General features: G+C 45.0%; 1 protein-coding gene across 3 annotated transcripts in view; it reads right to left on the minus strand.

Annotated features, from left to right (window-relative positions):
* The window catches only part of SLC9A8 (solute carrier family 9 member A8), a 71,140-nt gene that overhangs the window by 39,376 nt on the left and 14,608 nt on the right, over positions 1-17,156 (minus strand). For all 3 annotated transcript variants that reach the window (XM_070381056.1, XM_070381057.1, XM_070381055.1), the window contains exons 4-5: positions 6,962-7,020; positions 2,075-2,158 (exon numbers count right to left, since the gene is read on the minus strand). In XM_070381056.1, the coding sequence (XP_070237157.1) occupies positions 2,075-2,158; positions 6,962-7,020 (143 nt within the window). The remainder of the gene's footprint in view (positions 1-2,074; positions 2,159-6,961; positions 7,021-17,156) is intronic.

Consider the following 17,156-nt stretch of genomic DNA (forward strand, 5'->3'; position numbering starts at 1 on the left):
TTTTGCTTTACTATTCAGGAAGAAAACTAAAGATTTAATTTGTATGTTTTTGCCAAAACTCTCATGACAAATTTAATTTTCAAGTTTATTATGTTATTAATATTATTTAATCTGTATTTATTTTTAATTGGAGTATAATTGCTTTACAATGTTGTGTTAGTTTCTGCTGAACAAAGTGAAACAGCTATATGTATAAACATATCCCCTATTAAATTCTTATTAATAGTAACATTGCTTAGAGGCCCTCATTCTTTTTGATTTCCTGGATTGAAGCTCGCCAGGCTCCTCTGTCCATAGGATTTCCCAGGCAAGAATGCGGGACTGGGTTGCCATTTCCTTTGCCAAATAACAACTAGTCAGGTTATAACAGAGAATACAAGCAGCACTACCAATTACTGTGGTGAGTGGTGAGTTGCTTACATTCTTTCATCTAATGTAAATCTCAAAGCAACCTAGGAGGTAGGGTTTTGGGGATCTTTTTGTTCATTATTTTAAAATTTCTACTCTACTCAAAAGGGGGCATCCCCCGTGGCTCGGCAGCAAAGAATCCACCTGCAATGCAGGAGCCGCAGGAACCACGGGTTTGATCTCTGGGTCAGGATTATCTCCTAGAGGAGATCTCCAGGATGGCAACCCACTCCAGTATTCTTGCCTGGAGAATCCCATGGATAGAGGAGCCTGGAGGGCTACAGTCCACAGGGTCCCAGTCGGATACGACTGAAGTGACTTAGCACGCAGGCACTACTCAAAAGGAACCCATAGGGGGCAGCGCATGACTAGACCTGGGTCTCTGGGTCCAAAATCCAGGCTCTTCCCCTCTCCAAGGACAGGCCAAACCTTGAGTCCTTCCAACTCTCATATTTTTTTAAAAATCACATTTACAAAATAACTGTTGTACTACTAGTATTTTAAGTTGAATCACTTTCTTATTCCAAAACTTAAATACACGAATATTTTAAAAGAACTCACAAAGAAAAGCCTATGGTACACAGAGTGATAAGCTCCTGCCCAGGCAGAAAGAGCCCCGTTGGAAGCTGGAGGACAGAGACCAGAAATGTCAGAGCAAAGCAGAGAACCGGGCGGGGCCAGATGCTGCGCTGCAGGGTCAGGAGCCAAGAATGGGCGGAGCAAACTGTGGGAGTCCGGGAAGGAACAGGCCAGAAGGAGCTGGAAGCCTGGGGGGAAGGCTGCGCTCTCCTCTGGAGAGGAGAAGCAGGGCCAGGGACGGGCTGGGAAGGTACAGGGACGGGGGCTTAAGTCGGGTGTCTGAAGGGTGGGTGGGCCCAAGGAGGGAAAGAGGGAGAAACAGGAGCGGGAGAGAACCAGCAGGCCCGGGGCCCCCATCCTGTCATCGCAGGACACAGTCTGACTTTTTAACATGGGTCACTCTGCCTCCAAGAGGAGTCAGTATAACGTCCATGTGCCATTAAAATTACTTTGGGAGACTTTTCTGGTGGTCTTGGAGAAGGAAATGGCAACCCACTCCAGTATTCTTGCCTGGAAAATCCCAGGGATGGTGGAACCTGATAGGCTACAGTCCATGGGGTTGCAAAGAGTCGGACACGACTGAGCGACTTCACTTCACTTCTGGTGGTCCAGTGTACAGAAATCCACCTTCCAATGCAGGGGATGTGGGTTTGATCCCTGCTTGGGGAGCCAAGATCCCACATACCCCGGGGTAACTAAGTCTTTGTGCTGTAACTATTGAGTGTCAACTAGAGAGAAGCCCGTGCACCACCACGAAAGACCCACGTGCCACAATGACAATCCCGCGTGCAGCAACTAAGGGCTGGCGTGGCCAAATAAATACATATTTCTAAAAAAATCACCTTAGTCATCTCTAAGCAAAGAACCCCTCTAAGGAAAACACTAGTAAGCCACACTGCCTGAAATCATGAAAGCAGCCCACGGATGGTGTTTGCTCCTCTTCACCAGTCAGGTGTGATGGTCCAGATTCCACCTCATACCCTAGGCTGTTCACACAGAGCTATCGCTACTAAATTAACACCCAAGCTTTTAAGGAAACACAGGGAGTCACCCAGACCAAAAGCACTAATGCACGCCCAAGTCTTACCTTGTGCAACGAATATCCTGACTCAAATATAATAGGTGGAAGCAAGAGGAGGAAAAACATATTTGGACGAAACATTTCTTCCTCCTGTAAACATAAAATGGGTATTTTCAGAGGCATGGGATTAAGAAATAAATCCATCAGTGAAGAGCCAAAGTCATTCTTCTCTTGGAACTTGGCCCAGTGGAAACATACGTTTAAATCACTACCTTGATGATAAAACCAAACAAAAGCAGTGACAAAACAAACAAACAAACATACAAAGACTTCAGAAGAAAACCTATATTTAAAAATGTAGAACAAATGATTTTAAAAGGTGACCAGAAAAATAAACAGCAGAATGAACTGCTTCCAAATGTACAGCAGTAGGCTCTTCATTCTACTAAGGAAAGTAAATTAATTTTAATATAGAAAACATTTCGATTCAAAAAGAACATTTTCAAAAACAAGTCCACAAATTGGAATTCCTCCAGGGAAAAGGTAATGGTAAGCCCTAAAACAATCCACTTAGAGGGAGGGTAAACCCCACTCATGTTTAAAATAGCCCTGCCTTTTCTCTGCCTATCACAGACAACTATGCCATTTTCCTAAATCTGATTGTGATGAAACAATTCTCACCTGACGCCCCTGCAACTTGGGACATGGCTATAAAGTGAGCCCCTTGCCATGCTTTCAGATTCAAATATTAAGTACCATTATGAAATATATTTTTAGAATATGAAAATCTTCGGGGGCAAAGTTACTGTAACTTTGGGGGATGAAATAATAATTTCATCTTCTACATTAATACAGCTCTCTTCTTATAAACCTACGGAAAGAAGGAAGGAAGGGATGAAGAAAGGAAAGGACGAAGGAAGGAAGGAAGCTCTCACTGCGATGGACTGGAGGTAAAATGCATGCTGGTTCTTAAACCCAATGGTGACGGTAACACCACCCGCTTAAAACTGCAAAATCAGGACCTTTTCAAAAGAAAATCCCAAGCCACAATCTCAACAATCTGATTTCCTGTCAAAATACCTAGTCAAAAGAATGATAAATGTACCCTTACAAATGTATGGCTGTTACCATAAAGACTTAACATGACATTCGAAAAAGGCTCAAAATAGAAGCAAATGATGACTTCTGAAAATGCCTTATTAAGTCTTAAAATAACAGCCTGTGTAACAAGCTCATGACTCAGACTAGGGCCATGTGAAAGAAATGGGCCGACCTCTGTGATCTGTGGGGCACCCTACTGGCAGGCTCTGTGTGGTAGGAACACAGCAGAGACTCTTGGAGTTTCAGAAACTATACTTCCCCTGGGAGAAAAGAGAGCCCGCCTGCAGTGGGCTCACAGCATCCTCGGTCCCCAGTTCACGTCCACCTGGAACCTCCGAAAATGACCTGATTGGAAAATAGGGTCTTTGCAGATGGAATTAAGGGCAGAATCCAGTTGAGATCTTTCTGGATTAGGTGGGCCCTGAACCCAATGAGAGTGTCCTTAAAAGAGACAGAAAATGACACTTAGACACAGAGATGAAGGCGCGTGAAAACAGACTGAGGCAGAGACAGGAGTTATGCTGCCACAGCCAAGAAACGCCCGGGACCACCAGAAGCTAGAAGAGGTAATGAACGATTCTCCTGAGGGCCCAGATTCGCTCCCTTGAGGGAGTGTGGCCCTGCCAACACCTTGACTCCAGACTTCTGGCCTCTGGAACTATGCCTGAACAATCTCTGCTGTTTCAAGCCACTCAATCTGTGGTAATCTGTTACAGAAGCCATAGGAAACACACACGCCACCTGACGGGGAACAGTGTTACAGAAAGATCCCAGGTTCCTTTGGGCAACATCTCCCCTAAAGTGGTCTGAGGTGGTTTGAGGTGGTACTTGAGCAATGTGTGTCAAATACCACCCACCCCAAAGACTGAGAAAGTCAGCCCTTTCTGACTCTTTTTGAATCCCAATTAAGTCAGACGCATCAGTCTGAGGCTACCGTGTTAAGCCTCTCTCCAATGTGCTGATCCCTCTTTTTGACAAAGAGGAGAGGCTTGGCCTCAGAGGCTTCAGCAAGCAAATGCACTACTCTGTTTTTAATTTATAAAAACAATTTTGGTTTCCCACTTCAAACAGTATTATAAAGTTTCCTTATTTAAAATGAACGTTCATCAGTGTTCACAGCAGTCAGAAGGTGGAAACACCCCCGGGGCGCATCAACAGATGAATGGATAAACAAAGTGTGGTATATGCCTACCATGGAATATTATTCAGCCGTAAAAAGGAAAGAAGTGATGCTACAGGTTACAGTGTGGATGAACTTTAAAAACATCATGGTAAAGAAAATAAGCTAGATGCAAAAGGACAAATATTGCATGATTCCACTTATCTGAGGTACTAGAATAGTTAAGTTCATAAACACAGAAAGTGGAATGGGGCCACTGAAAAAACAGAAAATGTTAAAAAAAACACAGATAAACAGAAAGTGGAATACAAAGTAGGTAAAGAGGAATGGGGAATTGTTTAATGGGTAGGGTTTCTGTCTGGGATGATGAAAAATGTTCTGGGCATAAACAGTGGTGACGATTAAATAACACTGTGAATGTATTTAATGCCACTGAACTGTACACTTAAAAATCGCTCAAATGCTAAATTTTATGTTCTCATTTTACCACAATAAAAGCTTTTAAAAAACTGTTGTAAAAATGCGTGTACATAAACAAGCAGGCTGACTTACAGAAATACACCCAGCACATGACAACCAAGGTAGAAGGCCGCCCAGCAGGAGAGTGTGGGAAGGAAACACGGCTCTGTCACTGCTTTCTCACCTCCCACCGCCCCCCACAGCACCAGCTTTCCAAACAGGCCCTGCTTCCTCCTGCGGCTTTCCACAAACACGGCTCCTCTAGAGAGCCTGCCCTACTGTCTTAGCCTAAAAACCTCACCCCTTTCTGAGGTCAAGCACTGGCTGCCTGAATGTGGTTCACTTGTCTATACTATTAAATACGTTACTATTCTTTACCTTGAAAACCAACCCCTGCTGAAAAATATATTTAATAACTCTGAAGCATAGAAAATTAAAAGATAACTCTTTTCCTCGTCCTGCTCAGAGCAGGCTCACCCACTCACAGGCTTCCCTGGGCTACCCCGCAGTCCCTAGGGAGCAGCTGCACTCAGCCGGGAGAGTGTGGGCCTGGGGCTGAGAGAGCATCTGCTTCTTCCAGACGCCAGAAGTTCACATTTTTACATGAAGTTTCTAGAATTTTATATAGATTAATAATATTTAAAAGAAAACTAATGATTTTTTAACTGGTTTTAAATTGATTCCAGTTTTGATCAACTGATTTTAAATCAAACAAAATGTGTCGGGAGTGGTACTTACACATCAGGCTCTATCCAGGGTAAGAGTAGAGAAAGGGTGTACGGTCTGTGCTCCCTGCCCGAAAATGAGCCACTGTGAGGAGGTTAAAGTGAACCAGTTGCAGGAAGGCCGAGCTTTATACACAACGCGCTCCAGTGGGGCCTGCCCAGTCCCTTCCCAGGCGGAGGGGAGTTCTAGAAATATTCCAAGCTCAATCCACATCCTAAGATTCATTTCACACATACAGTATGTCCTGAGCACTATTATCATTTTATAAACGTAGCCTTTCTCTTTTTCATTGGAGTACAGTTGATGCACAGCGTTGTGTTTGATTCTGATGTAAGCTGACTCAGTTTTACATATATGTGCATATATATATTTTTCACATTCTTTCCCATTATAGATTATTATAAGATACTGAGTGTTAATTATAACAGTTTCAAATTGCATTTTACCTCAGACTATGAGGCTCGTTTTACAAATTTTATACTCAATAGTTCCACAAGTAAATTAATCTTCACGCCTAGGAGCTGGCTCAAAGTAGGGGGGGGCTCAAATGTGTATTTTTATCATACAATTCTTTTAATATTTTGAAATGGACCTTCTTTCCCTTCGCAAAATCAGTTTTGCTAAGCTTCCTACTCAAGTTTCAATCAGTCCGTGGCCCACAGATGATGGTCACGCGCTAATGACCCCTGAGGGAACGGAGGGATATGAACATCCACAGAGTGATGACAGCGTGGTGTGGCAGAGAAAACACGGAACACACAGAACCAGAAGGCCTGGACCTAAGTGCCAAGTCAACTGCTCTCTGGCTCTGTGATGCTGGACATGCCCCAACCCCTCAGAGGTCACTTTCTTCACCTGTAAAAATGGAGATAATATGAGGTCCATCTAACTCCATGGCTGTCATGAGGATGACAGAAGCTGGCGTGTAAAGCATTCTCTAAGGTCTAAGTGCTGGATAGGTAAGTCTCATTAGCTGCAGCTGTTACAATAGAATCAGGAGAAACAAACACTGTTCAGCATTTAACGCTGGTTAGAGGGCTGTATACAGCAAGGGCTTCGCTGGAGGTTCAGACGGCGGCTCAGCTAGCGGCTCAGACGGTAAAGAACCCACCTGCCATGCAGGAGGCCTGGGTTCAACCCCTGGCTGGGAAGATCCTCAGGAGAAGGGAATAGTCACCCATTCCAGCGTTCTTCCCCGGAGAATTCCATGGAGAGAGAAGCCTTTCGGGCTACAGTCCATGGGGTCACAAAGAGTCAGACATGACTGAGTGACTAGCATACAGTAAGGTAATCTAAGACTGTAAAAATGCACACAAATAACAAAACATGGCACTGAATGCTTCTTAACTCAAAACTGAGATTTATGCTTTTTCAGAAAACTCAGATGTAAAGATATCAACCCTAATCTACTAAAATCAACGGGACAATATAAACTTCATAGACAGTCAAGTAATGATAAGAAGGCCACATAACCTTCACTGTCACTAAAACTAAGAACCAATCAAACTTGTACTTATGTTAAAAAAAGAACAGTTGGGTAAACCTACCTTCCAATTTGCCAGTTTTTTAAACTCTATAATTTTTATAACTGCTCCCATGAGAATACCTAGAAGAGAAAATGTACAGATTAACAAAAAATTTAAGATATAAGAAAGATTTCTTGAGTTTATTATTCTAAAGAAACTGATTACTATTACGTCTCTGAGTGGCTTTTATGAATTTCTGCAAGTTTTGTGTCTGAAAACATAAGAATGGAAATTAGTGTGGAGTTTTACAAATCATATGAGTTTCCCACCTGCATCTCAGGCAAACCTCCCATAACAAAGTCTACAAAAATCTGGGGGTGGGGAGGAGGGGGCGGAGAGGGGCAAAAAAGCTTTATAAAACAAGACCAAAAAAAAAAAAAACCAAGACCAAAGGGTAGTTTGCCTGGCATGGAAGACTTAACACCGCTCATTTTTTATTTATCTGCTCATTTTGCTTTATCCGCTCATTTTCGATGTAAAATGGCAGAAAGCTAAATTTGCCCTGTTACTGCTTATTCCTACCATTTCACAAAGGAATTAAAGATCACGTTCTCAGGCTCAGATGGCAGCGCCACGTAGAGTATTTAGTTAGAGATAAAGTCCTGATGCTGAAAATAACCTAAAGGAAAGGTTCTGTGAAATTCCTGGAATAAAACAGAGCATCTAAATTCAGGCACGTCTCCACAAAGCTGACAGGCTCACTGCTCTCTCATAAAGAACCCACCAAAAACAATTCTCGAAGAAGCGTCACAGGTACAATTTATGACTGCTCTGTCCCTCGCTAGATAAATGATTCTTGACCCCGTGGGCACATCAGAATCAGCAGGGGAAATTTTTATGAAATAAAGACGTCTGAGCAGAACTCGGGACCTGCCATACCACCATCTCTGGTCCAGGGGACACAAAGTAAGGCTGAAGACCACCGCCACAGACACGTGAAGACTTCCCTGGCGGTCCAGCGGCTAGGACTCTGCGCTTCCAAGGCAGGGGGTGCAAGCTGGATCCCTGGACAGGGAACTAAGATCCCACGTGCCTTGTGGCCAAAAATAAATAAAAAAGACTTTTCTTTTCCCTAGAGGAAGAAGCTTTTCTCCATCAACAACAGAGAGCTGAAGAAACATACCTTATTGGGTAGAGGTGAGGAGAAAATACGAGAACATAGAATTTTATTAGGAGAAGAAGCTGCACAAATGCTAACTGATAAGGGAAAGGAGGGGTTTGAGGTGAAGAGAGGAAATAAGTTCATTTTAACTTTATATATCTCTGTACTATTTGTACATTGTTTATATATTAATAAAACAACAATAAAACTTTTGATCAAATGGACTAAGATAAAATCTGATAGATTTGAGCTATAAAGGGAATAATGATCAATGATATTTTCAGGACAGTAATCATACATTCCTATGGGCTTCCCTGGTGGCTCAGACAGGAAAGAATCTGCCTGTGATGTAGGAGACCTGGGTTCAGTCCCTGGGTCAGGAAGATCCCCTGGAGGAGGGAACGGCAACCCACGCCAGTGTTCCTGCCTGGAGAATCCTGGACAGAGGAGCCTGGCGGGCTACAGTCCATGGGGTCACAAAGAGTCAGACACGATCGAGCAACTATCATCTCCACTTCCAATCAGACGCTCACTTGCCATGTGAGCACTTATTCTAGTCTTTCTCAAAGTTCCCCAGTTGCTTCCTTCTTCTTATATTTTTAAATTGTGTGTATATTTTAAGGAGTTTCCATACAATTTTTTTTATTAACCAGATAGTTTATGAATCCGTTGTAAAACATTATAAATAAGAAAAAAGTCTCTTGATGAAATCCCACCCTGTCTAGCTCTCTGTCTCCGGTTCCAAGGTAACCAACCGTCTTGATAAGTCTGGGGAATATTCCAGCAGACCCTTTCTCCACCCTCTTACATATTTACATTAACCACACAGTTCTACAGCGTGTGTGTATATGTACACACAAGGCACACCTGTGAGTATTTATATAAAATGTACTGTATCTTTCTATTATTTGCTATTTTGCTAAGTGTTAGGATCAGGGGTTACTACACACGGATCTGCCTCATTCCTTTTTAACAGCTCTACAGCACAGCATAAACATGCCAGAAGCTGAACACACACTTCTCCAAAGAAGGTACACAAATGGCCAACAAGCACAAGGAAAGACGCCTCACATCGTTAGTCATCAGGAAGACGCAAATGAAAACCGCAGTGATTCGTCAGTTCACACCGACTATGATGGCTATCATTGTTTAAAAAATGGAAAAATAACAAGTGTCGGCAAGGATGTAGAGAAATTGGAACACGCAACATTGATATATCGATGGTGGGCATGTAAAAATGGCACAGTTGCTACAGAAAAGTTTGGCAATTCCTCAAATAGTGAAAGTTCCCACATGACCCAGCAATTCCACCCTAGAGAACAGAAAACTTGGATGTTCATAACGGCATTCTTAGCCCAAAGAGGGGACCAACCTTAACGCCCACCAACTGATGGCGTGGATACACAAGATGCGGTATATCCACACAATGGAATGTTACCTGGCGATACAGAGGAATAAACCACTCATACATGCTGCAATGCGGATGATTCTTGAAAACATGCGAAGTAAAAGAAGCCAGACACAAAAGACATCTTTCATGATCCACTTATATGAAATATTCAGAACAGGCAAATCTACAGAGACAGAAATGTTTTCCTGGACAGTATCAGGGATGACAGCTAAAGGGTATGGGATTTCTTTTGGGGATGAAGAAATGTTCTAAAATTGCTGTAATGGTTGCACAACTCTGTGAATATATTATGCTAAATCCCTGAACTTTTATAGGGTTTAAAGGTTACATTTAAATACAGGTTACATTTAAGATGAGTAACTTGTATGGTGACTTACATCTCATAAAATGATTACCCTTTCCCCACTCTGCAAAAGCCAGATTCTAATAACTATAAGTCCCATGGTTCCAATTCATATGAAATGTCTAGAATAGACAAATCTAGAGATAGGAGGGAGGTTAGTGGTTGCCAGGGGACAAGGGAAGGGGAAAATGAGGAGTGACTGCTAATGTGTAGGGAGTATTTTTTTTTAATAAATACATTCATTTTTGGCTGTGTTCGGTCTTCGCTGCTGTGTGGGCTTTTTCTCTAGTAGCGCTGCACGGGCCTCTCATAGCAGTGGCTTCTCCTGCTGTGGAGCAGGGGCTCAGCAGTTGTGTCTCCTGAGCTCCAAAGCACAGGCTCAACAGCTGTGGGGCACGGGCTTAGCTGGTCTGGGGCATATGGGATCTTTTCAGATCAGGGATTGAGCCCGTGTCTCCTGCACTGGCAGGCAGATTCTTCACCACTGAGCCACCAGGGAAGCCTCAGAGAGTATCTTTTTGAGGGGATAAAAATATTCTGGAATTAAGGAAGATAGTAGTGAGGTTGCACAAGCCTGTGGATATACTTAAAAGCACTGAACTGTACAATTTAAAATTTATGGTATGTAAATTCTACTTTAAATGTTTTTTAATTTTATGGAAGCAGAGCTGATATACAATGTCATGTTATTCTCAGGCGTATAGCACGTGACTCAGTTACACACATATACATTGTTCTACAGATTCTTTTCCCTTACAGGTTATTACAAAATGCTGCGTATAGTCTCCTAGGCTGTACGGCAGGTCCTTGTTGGCTATCAACTTTATTTATAGGAGTGTGTTAATCCCAATCTTCTAATTTATCCCTCCCCCTGTATTTTTTGAAAGTCACTCGTTTTTTTTTAACATTCCTCCCATGATGGCTATCTCCAGCTGTTTACCATTAACAGCTGCAGTGAGCATGCATGTACATGCCTCTTTGTGATATTTATTTCCCTAGGGCAGACCCAAAGACAATGAATGGCATGAGCACTTTTATCTCTGCAACTGTTGCCAAACTATCCTCCAAAGTGGTTATGCAGATTTAAACCCCTGCACCAAAGCATCCTCACCAACCCTGGAACACCATCAGCCTCTTCTGCCGATGCGACAGGCAAGAAACTACTTTTACGGTTTCAGTTCGAATTTACAGTGCCTTCTGCACTCAGGAACTGTTCCTGATCACAAGGGAGACTGATCCTTCTTCCATGATTTCAGATTTCATTTTCAAAGCTAGTGTTTTTGTTGTTGTTGTCGCTGTTATTAAAACCTCAACTTTCTTTTTCCCTTGTAAATGTATAACAAACTTTAATACTTACAATAAATGCTTTTATAATTACACATGAAGCAATCACATCCGAGAATCAGTGATTATTCCATTGCCTAAGCTTGTTTCTGTATTACTATTTATGAGGAACTGGAAGCTTTGTAAAATACAGTATGATGTTATTATTACTACTAATACTATTACATGAGTAATCCTTTGAAGTGTCCTAGGACTTAACTATGGTGCAGCATCAAATTGGCCAACTCCTCCTTTACCTTTTGAGATTGAGGTTCAAAGTTAGGTCAAATCAATCTAGTATACAGAGGAAATTAATTTATACTGCACAACCAGACACCCTAGAAATAACACTCTAGCTGCAATTTTGAACATCCCTATCAGTAAAAAGAATTTAAGCATGCACCTCCAAGCTACAAATTTTTGTTTTATTATTACTAAAAAAGTGCTGCTTCATCACTGTATTTTAAAATAACACAGGAAATTCCGTGGCAGTCCAGTGGTTAGGACTCTGCGCTTTCACTGCCGAGGGCCCAGGTTCAATCCCTGGTCCAGGGAATTAAGATCTCACAAGCTGTGCAGTGCAACCAAAAATAAATAAATAAAATAACACCAAAAGTAGAGACTGTGAAAGAGATTCAAATTAAATAGAAATATAAGTTCTATTATCTCCTTTTGCCCCAATGAATCTTCATACATACACCTGATTATGGATACCACTGGATTAATTCAAAGGATCAGGAGCAATTCATAATTATTTGTTAAGCTCCTTCTCCCAGGTTTTGTTGCTTTAAATTATCCTTAAAAAAAAAAAATTATTTGGCTGCACCAGGCCTTAGTAGCAGCATGCATGATCTTCGTTCTTGGCCATGGCATATAGGATCTGGCTTCTTGGCCATGGCATATAGGATCTGGCTCCTTGGCCAGGGATCGAACCCAGGGCCCTGCAAAGTTTTAACCACTGGACCACCATGGAAGTCTCCACTTTAAGTCATTCTTAATCCTCAAGAGAATGCTTCAGGCAGGAAGGCTCAGAGAGTTTCCCAGGTTTTCTGACAGCTCAGGGCCAGCGAGTGACCGTGGACTGCTGGCTCCCGGGTGCGTTCTACCACCTCTCGAGGCTGAGACACGGGGAGACCACACCACGGCAGCCCACCTGCCCCGCTGCCACAGACTAACATCCGCCACCCTCTCTCCCAGGGCGCACTGCTGGTCTACCATCATCACTGTAAACCATGAGCGCTCGTGAATATGAGCATTATCGGAAAATGCTTCAAATACATTAAGTATAACAATCAGGTTACAAAACAGGATGTAGGACACGATCCCTGCTGCTGCTGCTAAGTCACTTCAGTCGTGTCCGACTCTGTGCGACCCCACAGACGGCAGCCCACCAGGCTCCTCTGTCCATGGCACTTTCCAGGCAAGAGTACTGGAGTGGGGTGCCATTGCCTTCTCCAGGGACATGATCCCAGTTCCCTTAAAAAAGTAGAAATATATATATGTATATATATGCACAGTTCAGTTCAGTCGCTCAGTCATGTCCGACTTCGCGACAAAAAAGTAGAAATATATATATGTATGTATATGCACACACACACGTATTTATTTGCATTGTGTTAAAAAGAAACACACACACTGGTGTTAGGCATTGTCCTACAGCATACAATGTATATTACTTAAGCTCATTCTCACCATTACCCTACAAGGTAATAGACCATAATAATACAAATGATAATAATATTAACAACAGCAGGTAACAGTTCCTGACTGCTTAGCACGTAGGCATCACACTACGTGATTTCTATGCCTTGCCCTGTTTAGCATCGTCAGTCCTGAAAAGGAAACCAAAGGCCAAGGACCAGCATCACCCAGCTAGTAAAGAGCAGGTCTAGACTTGTTTTAAAACTTGAAACCTCCAAGAGAGTCTGCAGTGAAAACTTAAGTCTCTGTCCTATCCTGGCTTCTTTTCTCCTTTTTGGAGGCCACCTATGTTACCAGTTTCTTGGTTATACTATACATTTCTGCTGAGTGTCTGTACATTTAAAATCATGCAAAAGGCTTCCCTAGTTGCTCAGTGGTTAAAAAAAAATCCACCTGCCAGTGCAGGAGGCACGGGTTTGATCCCTGATCCGGGAGGATCCCACACGCACGGAGCAACGGAGCCTGTGCGTCACGCCTACTGGGTCCACGTGCCCCAACTACTGAGGCCCGCGTGCCCTGGAGCCCGTGCTCCAAACAAGAGGCCATGGCAGTGAGAGGCCCGAGCACCACGACTAGAGGACGGCGCCCCACTCGCACAACGAGAGAAAAGCCTGTGCAGCAACGGAGACCCAGCACAGCCAAAAATACACAAATAAAATTTAAAAACCAAATCAAAGCATATGCGTGCACAGGCATGCACATGTAACATAGATTTTAAGTTAAATGGTAGTACGGTATCAACTTTTTAAACTTACCACTACCTCTGAGAAACTATCCCATATCAACACATGAAGAGCTTCCTCAGGCTTTTTGTGTTTTTAGTGGCTGCAGTGTATTCCACTGTGCCATCCAGTGATCTGCCCCTCGGAATGGACACACAGGTGTCTTCCAGGCTTCGCTCTCACTGCCATTCCCATCTGAGCAAACACATCGTTTCACATGTGTAAGGGTATCCACAGGCAAAACCCCTGAAAGAGGGGTTGCTGGCTCAAGAGTCCAGGCATTTTAAATGTCGTGAAGAGCTTACCATGGTAAACCCTGGGCCCTGGGGCCAGCCCAGTCCCCTGCACTGGGCCCAGCTGTGCGGCTACTAAGGGCTCACAGCTGTCCCCTTGTGCAGATAATTGTGCTTAGCTGCCTCGAGGCACCTCATCTTGGAAGCTGTGCCCACCCCACACCCGCTCACAGCCACTGACCACCTGATGGGGGTACAGAAGTCCCACCCCTTTGCCTGAAGGAAAAACAGAGGCTGCTGGGCGGACTTGCCCCAGAGCCGTGTGCCGAGGCCAGGCGAGGGCTCCCCTGAGGTCACGCCCACCGTCTGGCACGCTCCCTCCCTAGCCTGTTGACTCCCTCCTTACGGATTTACTCCTAAAGAGCACCCCGCAATACACCACCTGTCCCCAAGCCCGTCTCAGGTTCTGTGTTTAGGGAGCCACCTGGGACCAGCGGTTCTAGGAGTAGGGTGGTCGCGGGAAGCACACTTGAAGGACGGGATTCTGGAGCTGGACCCCTCTACAGCTGCCCAGCAAAGGGCCCCAACACTGGAGGCAGAACACTGCTCGTCCCTCACCAAGGGCAGCAGGGCCAGTGCTGAGACTCTCACTTGTGGTGGACTGGGTCATGGCTGCTGGAGGAGGCAGGGGCTCACGAAACATCTCTGGTGTTACAGAGGTTACGGCTGAAACAGTAACTGTAAGAAAAGCAGTGGGACTTCCCTGGTGGTCCAGCGGTTAAGACTCCACACTTCCAATGCAGGAGGCACAGGTTTCATCCCTGGATGGGGATCCGAGATCCCAGATGCTGCAGAGCAGCCAAAAAACAAAGATAAAAAGAACAGAGGAACTGCGGTTGTTGCTGAGTGCCACTCATGCTCTGAAAAGAGAACACGAAAGGCTGAAACAATCACCAACCTCAAGCAAAGGGTGAGAGTCAGAGGGCCGCCTTGGCAGCACTGAAATCGACCCTCATCTCCTGCAGTCGGACGGTCTCCAGAGCTGAAGACTGGGAAAGTCTGAACTGCAAGAGTGGCAGACCTTCAGAGAAAGGTGAACTCAGGAAGACAAACCTCCCACACCTTCTCGTAGCAGGGCTCCGATATGGGAGAAGTGGGACTCAGACGTGTGGGTTGGGGAGCCTGGAGATGTACACAAGCACCTTTAACCTGCAGGTTCCCGTGGACCTTCCAGAATTTTCCAGAAGTGGCCCCACCACCCTGCTGGAATACAGAGTTCCCAGGCTACTTCAAGATTACACAGATGCCCCCAAATGAGGCCTTAGGTTAACTCCTGCTTCCTGTCATAATGTAGCCCCCATGGACACAGACCATTCGGGTGTTCAGGACAACACACTGGTCCACTACTGACCTCATGCTAATCTGCTAAGCACAATGTGGCAAGGAGATGTCTTGTAAGACACAGATGCTTCAGAGGATGGAGAGTTTTGGGGGCCTGTCTATCTGGGAAGTTTTCGGGGATCAAGTGGTCTGGAGCACACCAAGCCACTGCCTCCAAGTAAAGGACAAGGTCAGTAACTTCTACTCTAATAAAGAAGCACAGTGCTTGGGAGACCTCCCCCAGGTTTTGGAGGCAACACATCCCACACTTGAGAAAACTGCTCCCACCCATTCACTGGTGTTTAAGAGGCCGATGGTTTTGAGTGAGGACAAGAACCACCAGTCGCAGCTCGAGCAGCTCTGCTGCTTCTGCCATACCATCTGGCTGACTCCAAGGGGACTGGAAGTATCTGCTAGAAAGGGAGGCCAGCAAGCCCCCAGGGGAGGGTCTCTCAGCATAGATCCCTGGGGTTCTGAAGCAAGGTGATGCCACATGCAGAAGAGAACCATACACCCCTCGGAAAACCCCCAAGGGGAAAGAACCCCAACAGCTCCTGGCATGCTCTTGGGCCGTGGCAGAGACAGAGCCCCTGAGTATGAGGCATCAAGTGCCCACGCAGCCAGAACTGTCCTTCACAAGCTGGGATGCCACATCTACCGAGTTATGAGGCCAGACGGGCCCAGGAACAACCCACTTTAAGATGACATTGAAGACCAAACTTGTGCGGGTCCACAAGGCACAAGTACTGGGGTACTGCACAACCACACGTCAAACCAAGAGACTCACTCTATGACAAAGGAGGTGCAGAAGTGGGCTGCGGCCGTGGACGTCACACAGTCCTATCTGGAAGCTACCAGCTGGAGTGCTAGGCGGCCTCTTAAAGACGAACCTGAGGAACCAGCTTGGAGATGACGTCTGTGAGGAACGGAGCCCGCCTCTAAGATGCACTGTACTTCTTAAACCACTACGTGGGGTTACATACCCAACAGGCAAGCGTGGGTAGAGCACACAACAGGAGCACCACCCAACACCACTCTCAGGGACTCCCTCTGGAGTGGAGATTCCTACTTGAAGGACTTCTACTTCCCTTAGCCTGAAACTTTAGGCTCAGTGTCTTGAAAGGACCTAAGAAGGGGACGTGGCTACCAGGGTTCACACAGTAAGAGTTAACAGCAGAAACTGCCTGATCAGTTTGGGCTCTTTGTGCCAAGAGACCAGCAGGCCTGGAAACCTCCTACACTGGCAGGGATGACTGAGGCTGATCACCATGAGGAGACAGGTCTGGCCACTACATAAACGGGTGGAAAAGAATACAATTACTGAGGCAATACGTTTTTAACCACAAATGATTTTTTAAAATACTGTTAGCACATTTTCGGAGAAGGCAATGGCACCCCACTCCAGTACTCTTGCCTGGAAAATCCCATGGATGGAGGAGCCTGGTGGGCTGCAGTCCATGGGGTCGCTAAGAGTCAGATCCAACTGAGCGACTTCACTTTCACTTTTCACTTTCATGCATTGAAGAAGGAAATGGCAACCCACTCCAGTGTTCTTGCCTGGAGAATCCCAGGGACGGGGGAGCCTGGCGGGCTGCCGTCTATGGGGTCGCAGAGTCGGACACGACTGAAGCGACAGTCGGACACGACTGAAGCGACTTAGCAGCAGCAGCAGTAGCACATTTTGTCAGCTATAATCATACAACCACTTATCCTATAATAAGGTTAATTTTGAAATTCCTGTCCTTGATGCTGCCACCTGTACTAAAATAAATACTCCAAAGATAGTATTCTGAAAGACAGAAGACTTGCCAGAAAGGGGAGAGGGGGTCCTCAGGGCCGTCTGTCTGTTTCCTGGGGAAGTGCTGTTGATAAAGTTTTTGTTTGTTTCTGGCTGTGCTGGGTCTTTGTTGCTGCGCCCAGGCTTGCTTTTGTAACAAGTGAGGGCTACTCTCTAGTCGCGGTGTGCAGGCTTTACACTGCAGTGGCTTCTCCTGTTGCAGG

Source organism: Bos mutus, chromosome 13, assembly GCF_027580195.1.
Source record: "Bos mutus isolate GX-2022 chromosome 13, NWIPB_WYAK_1.1, whole genome shotgun sequence".
NCBI classification, from domain to species: Eukaryota; Metazoa; Chordata; class Mammalia; order Artiodactyla; family Bovidae; genus Bos; species Bos mutus.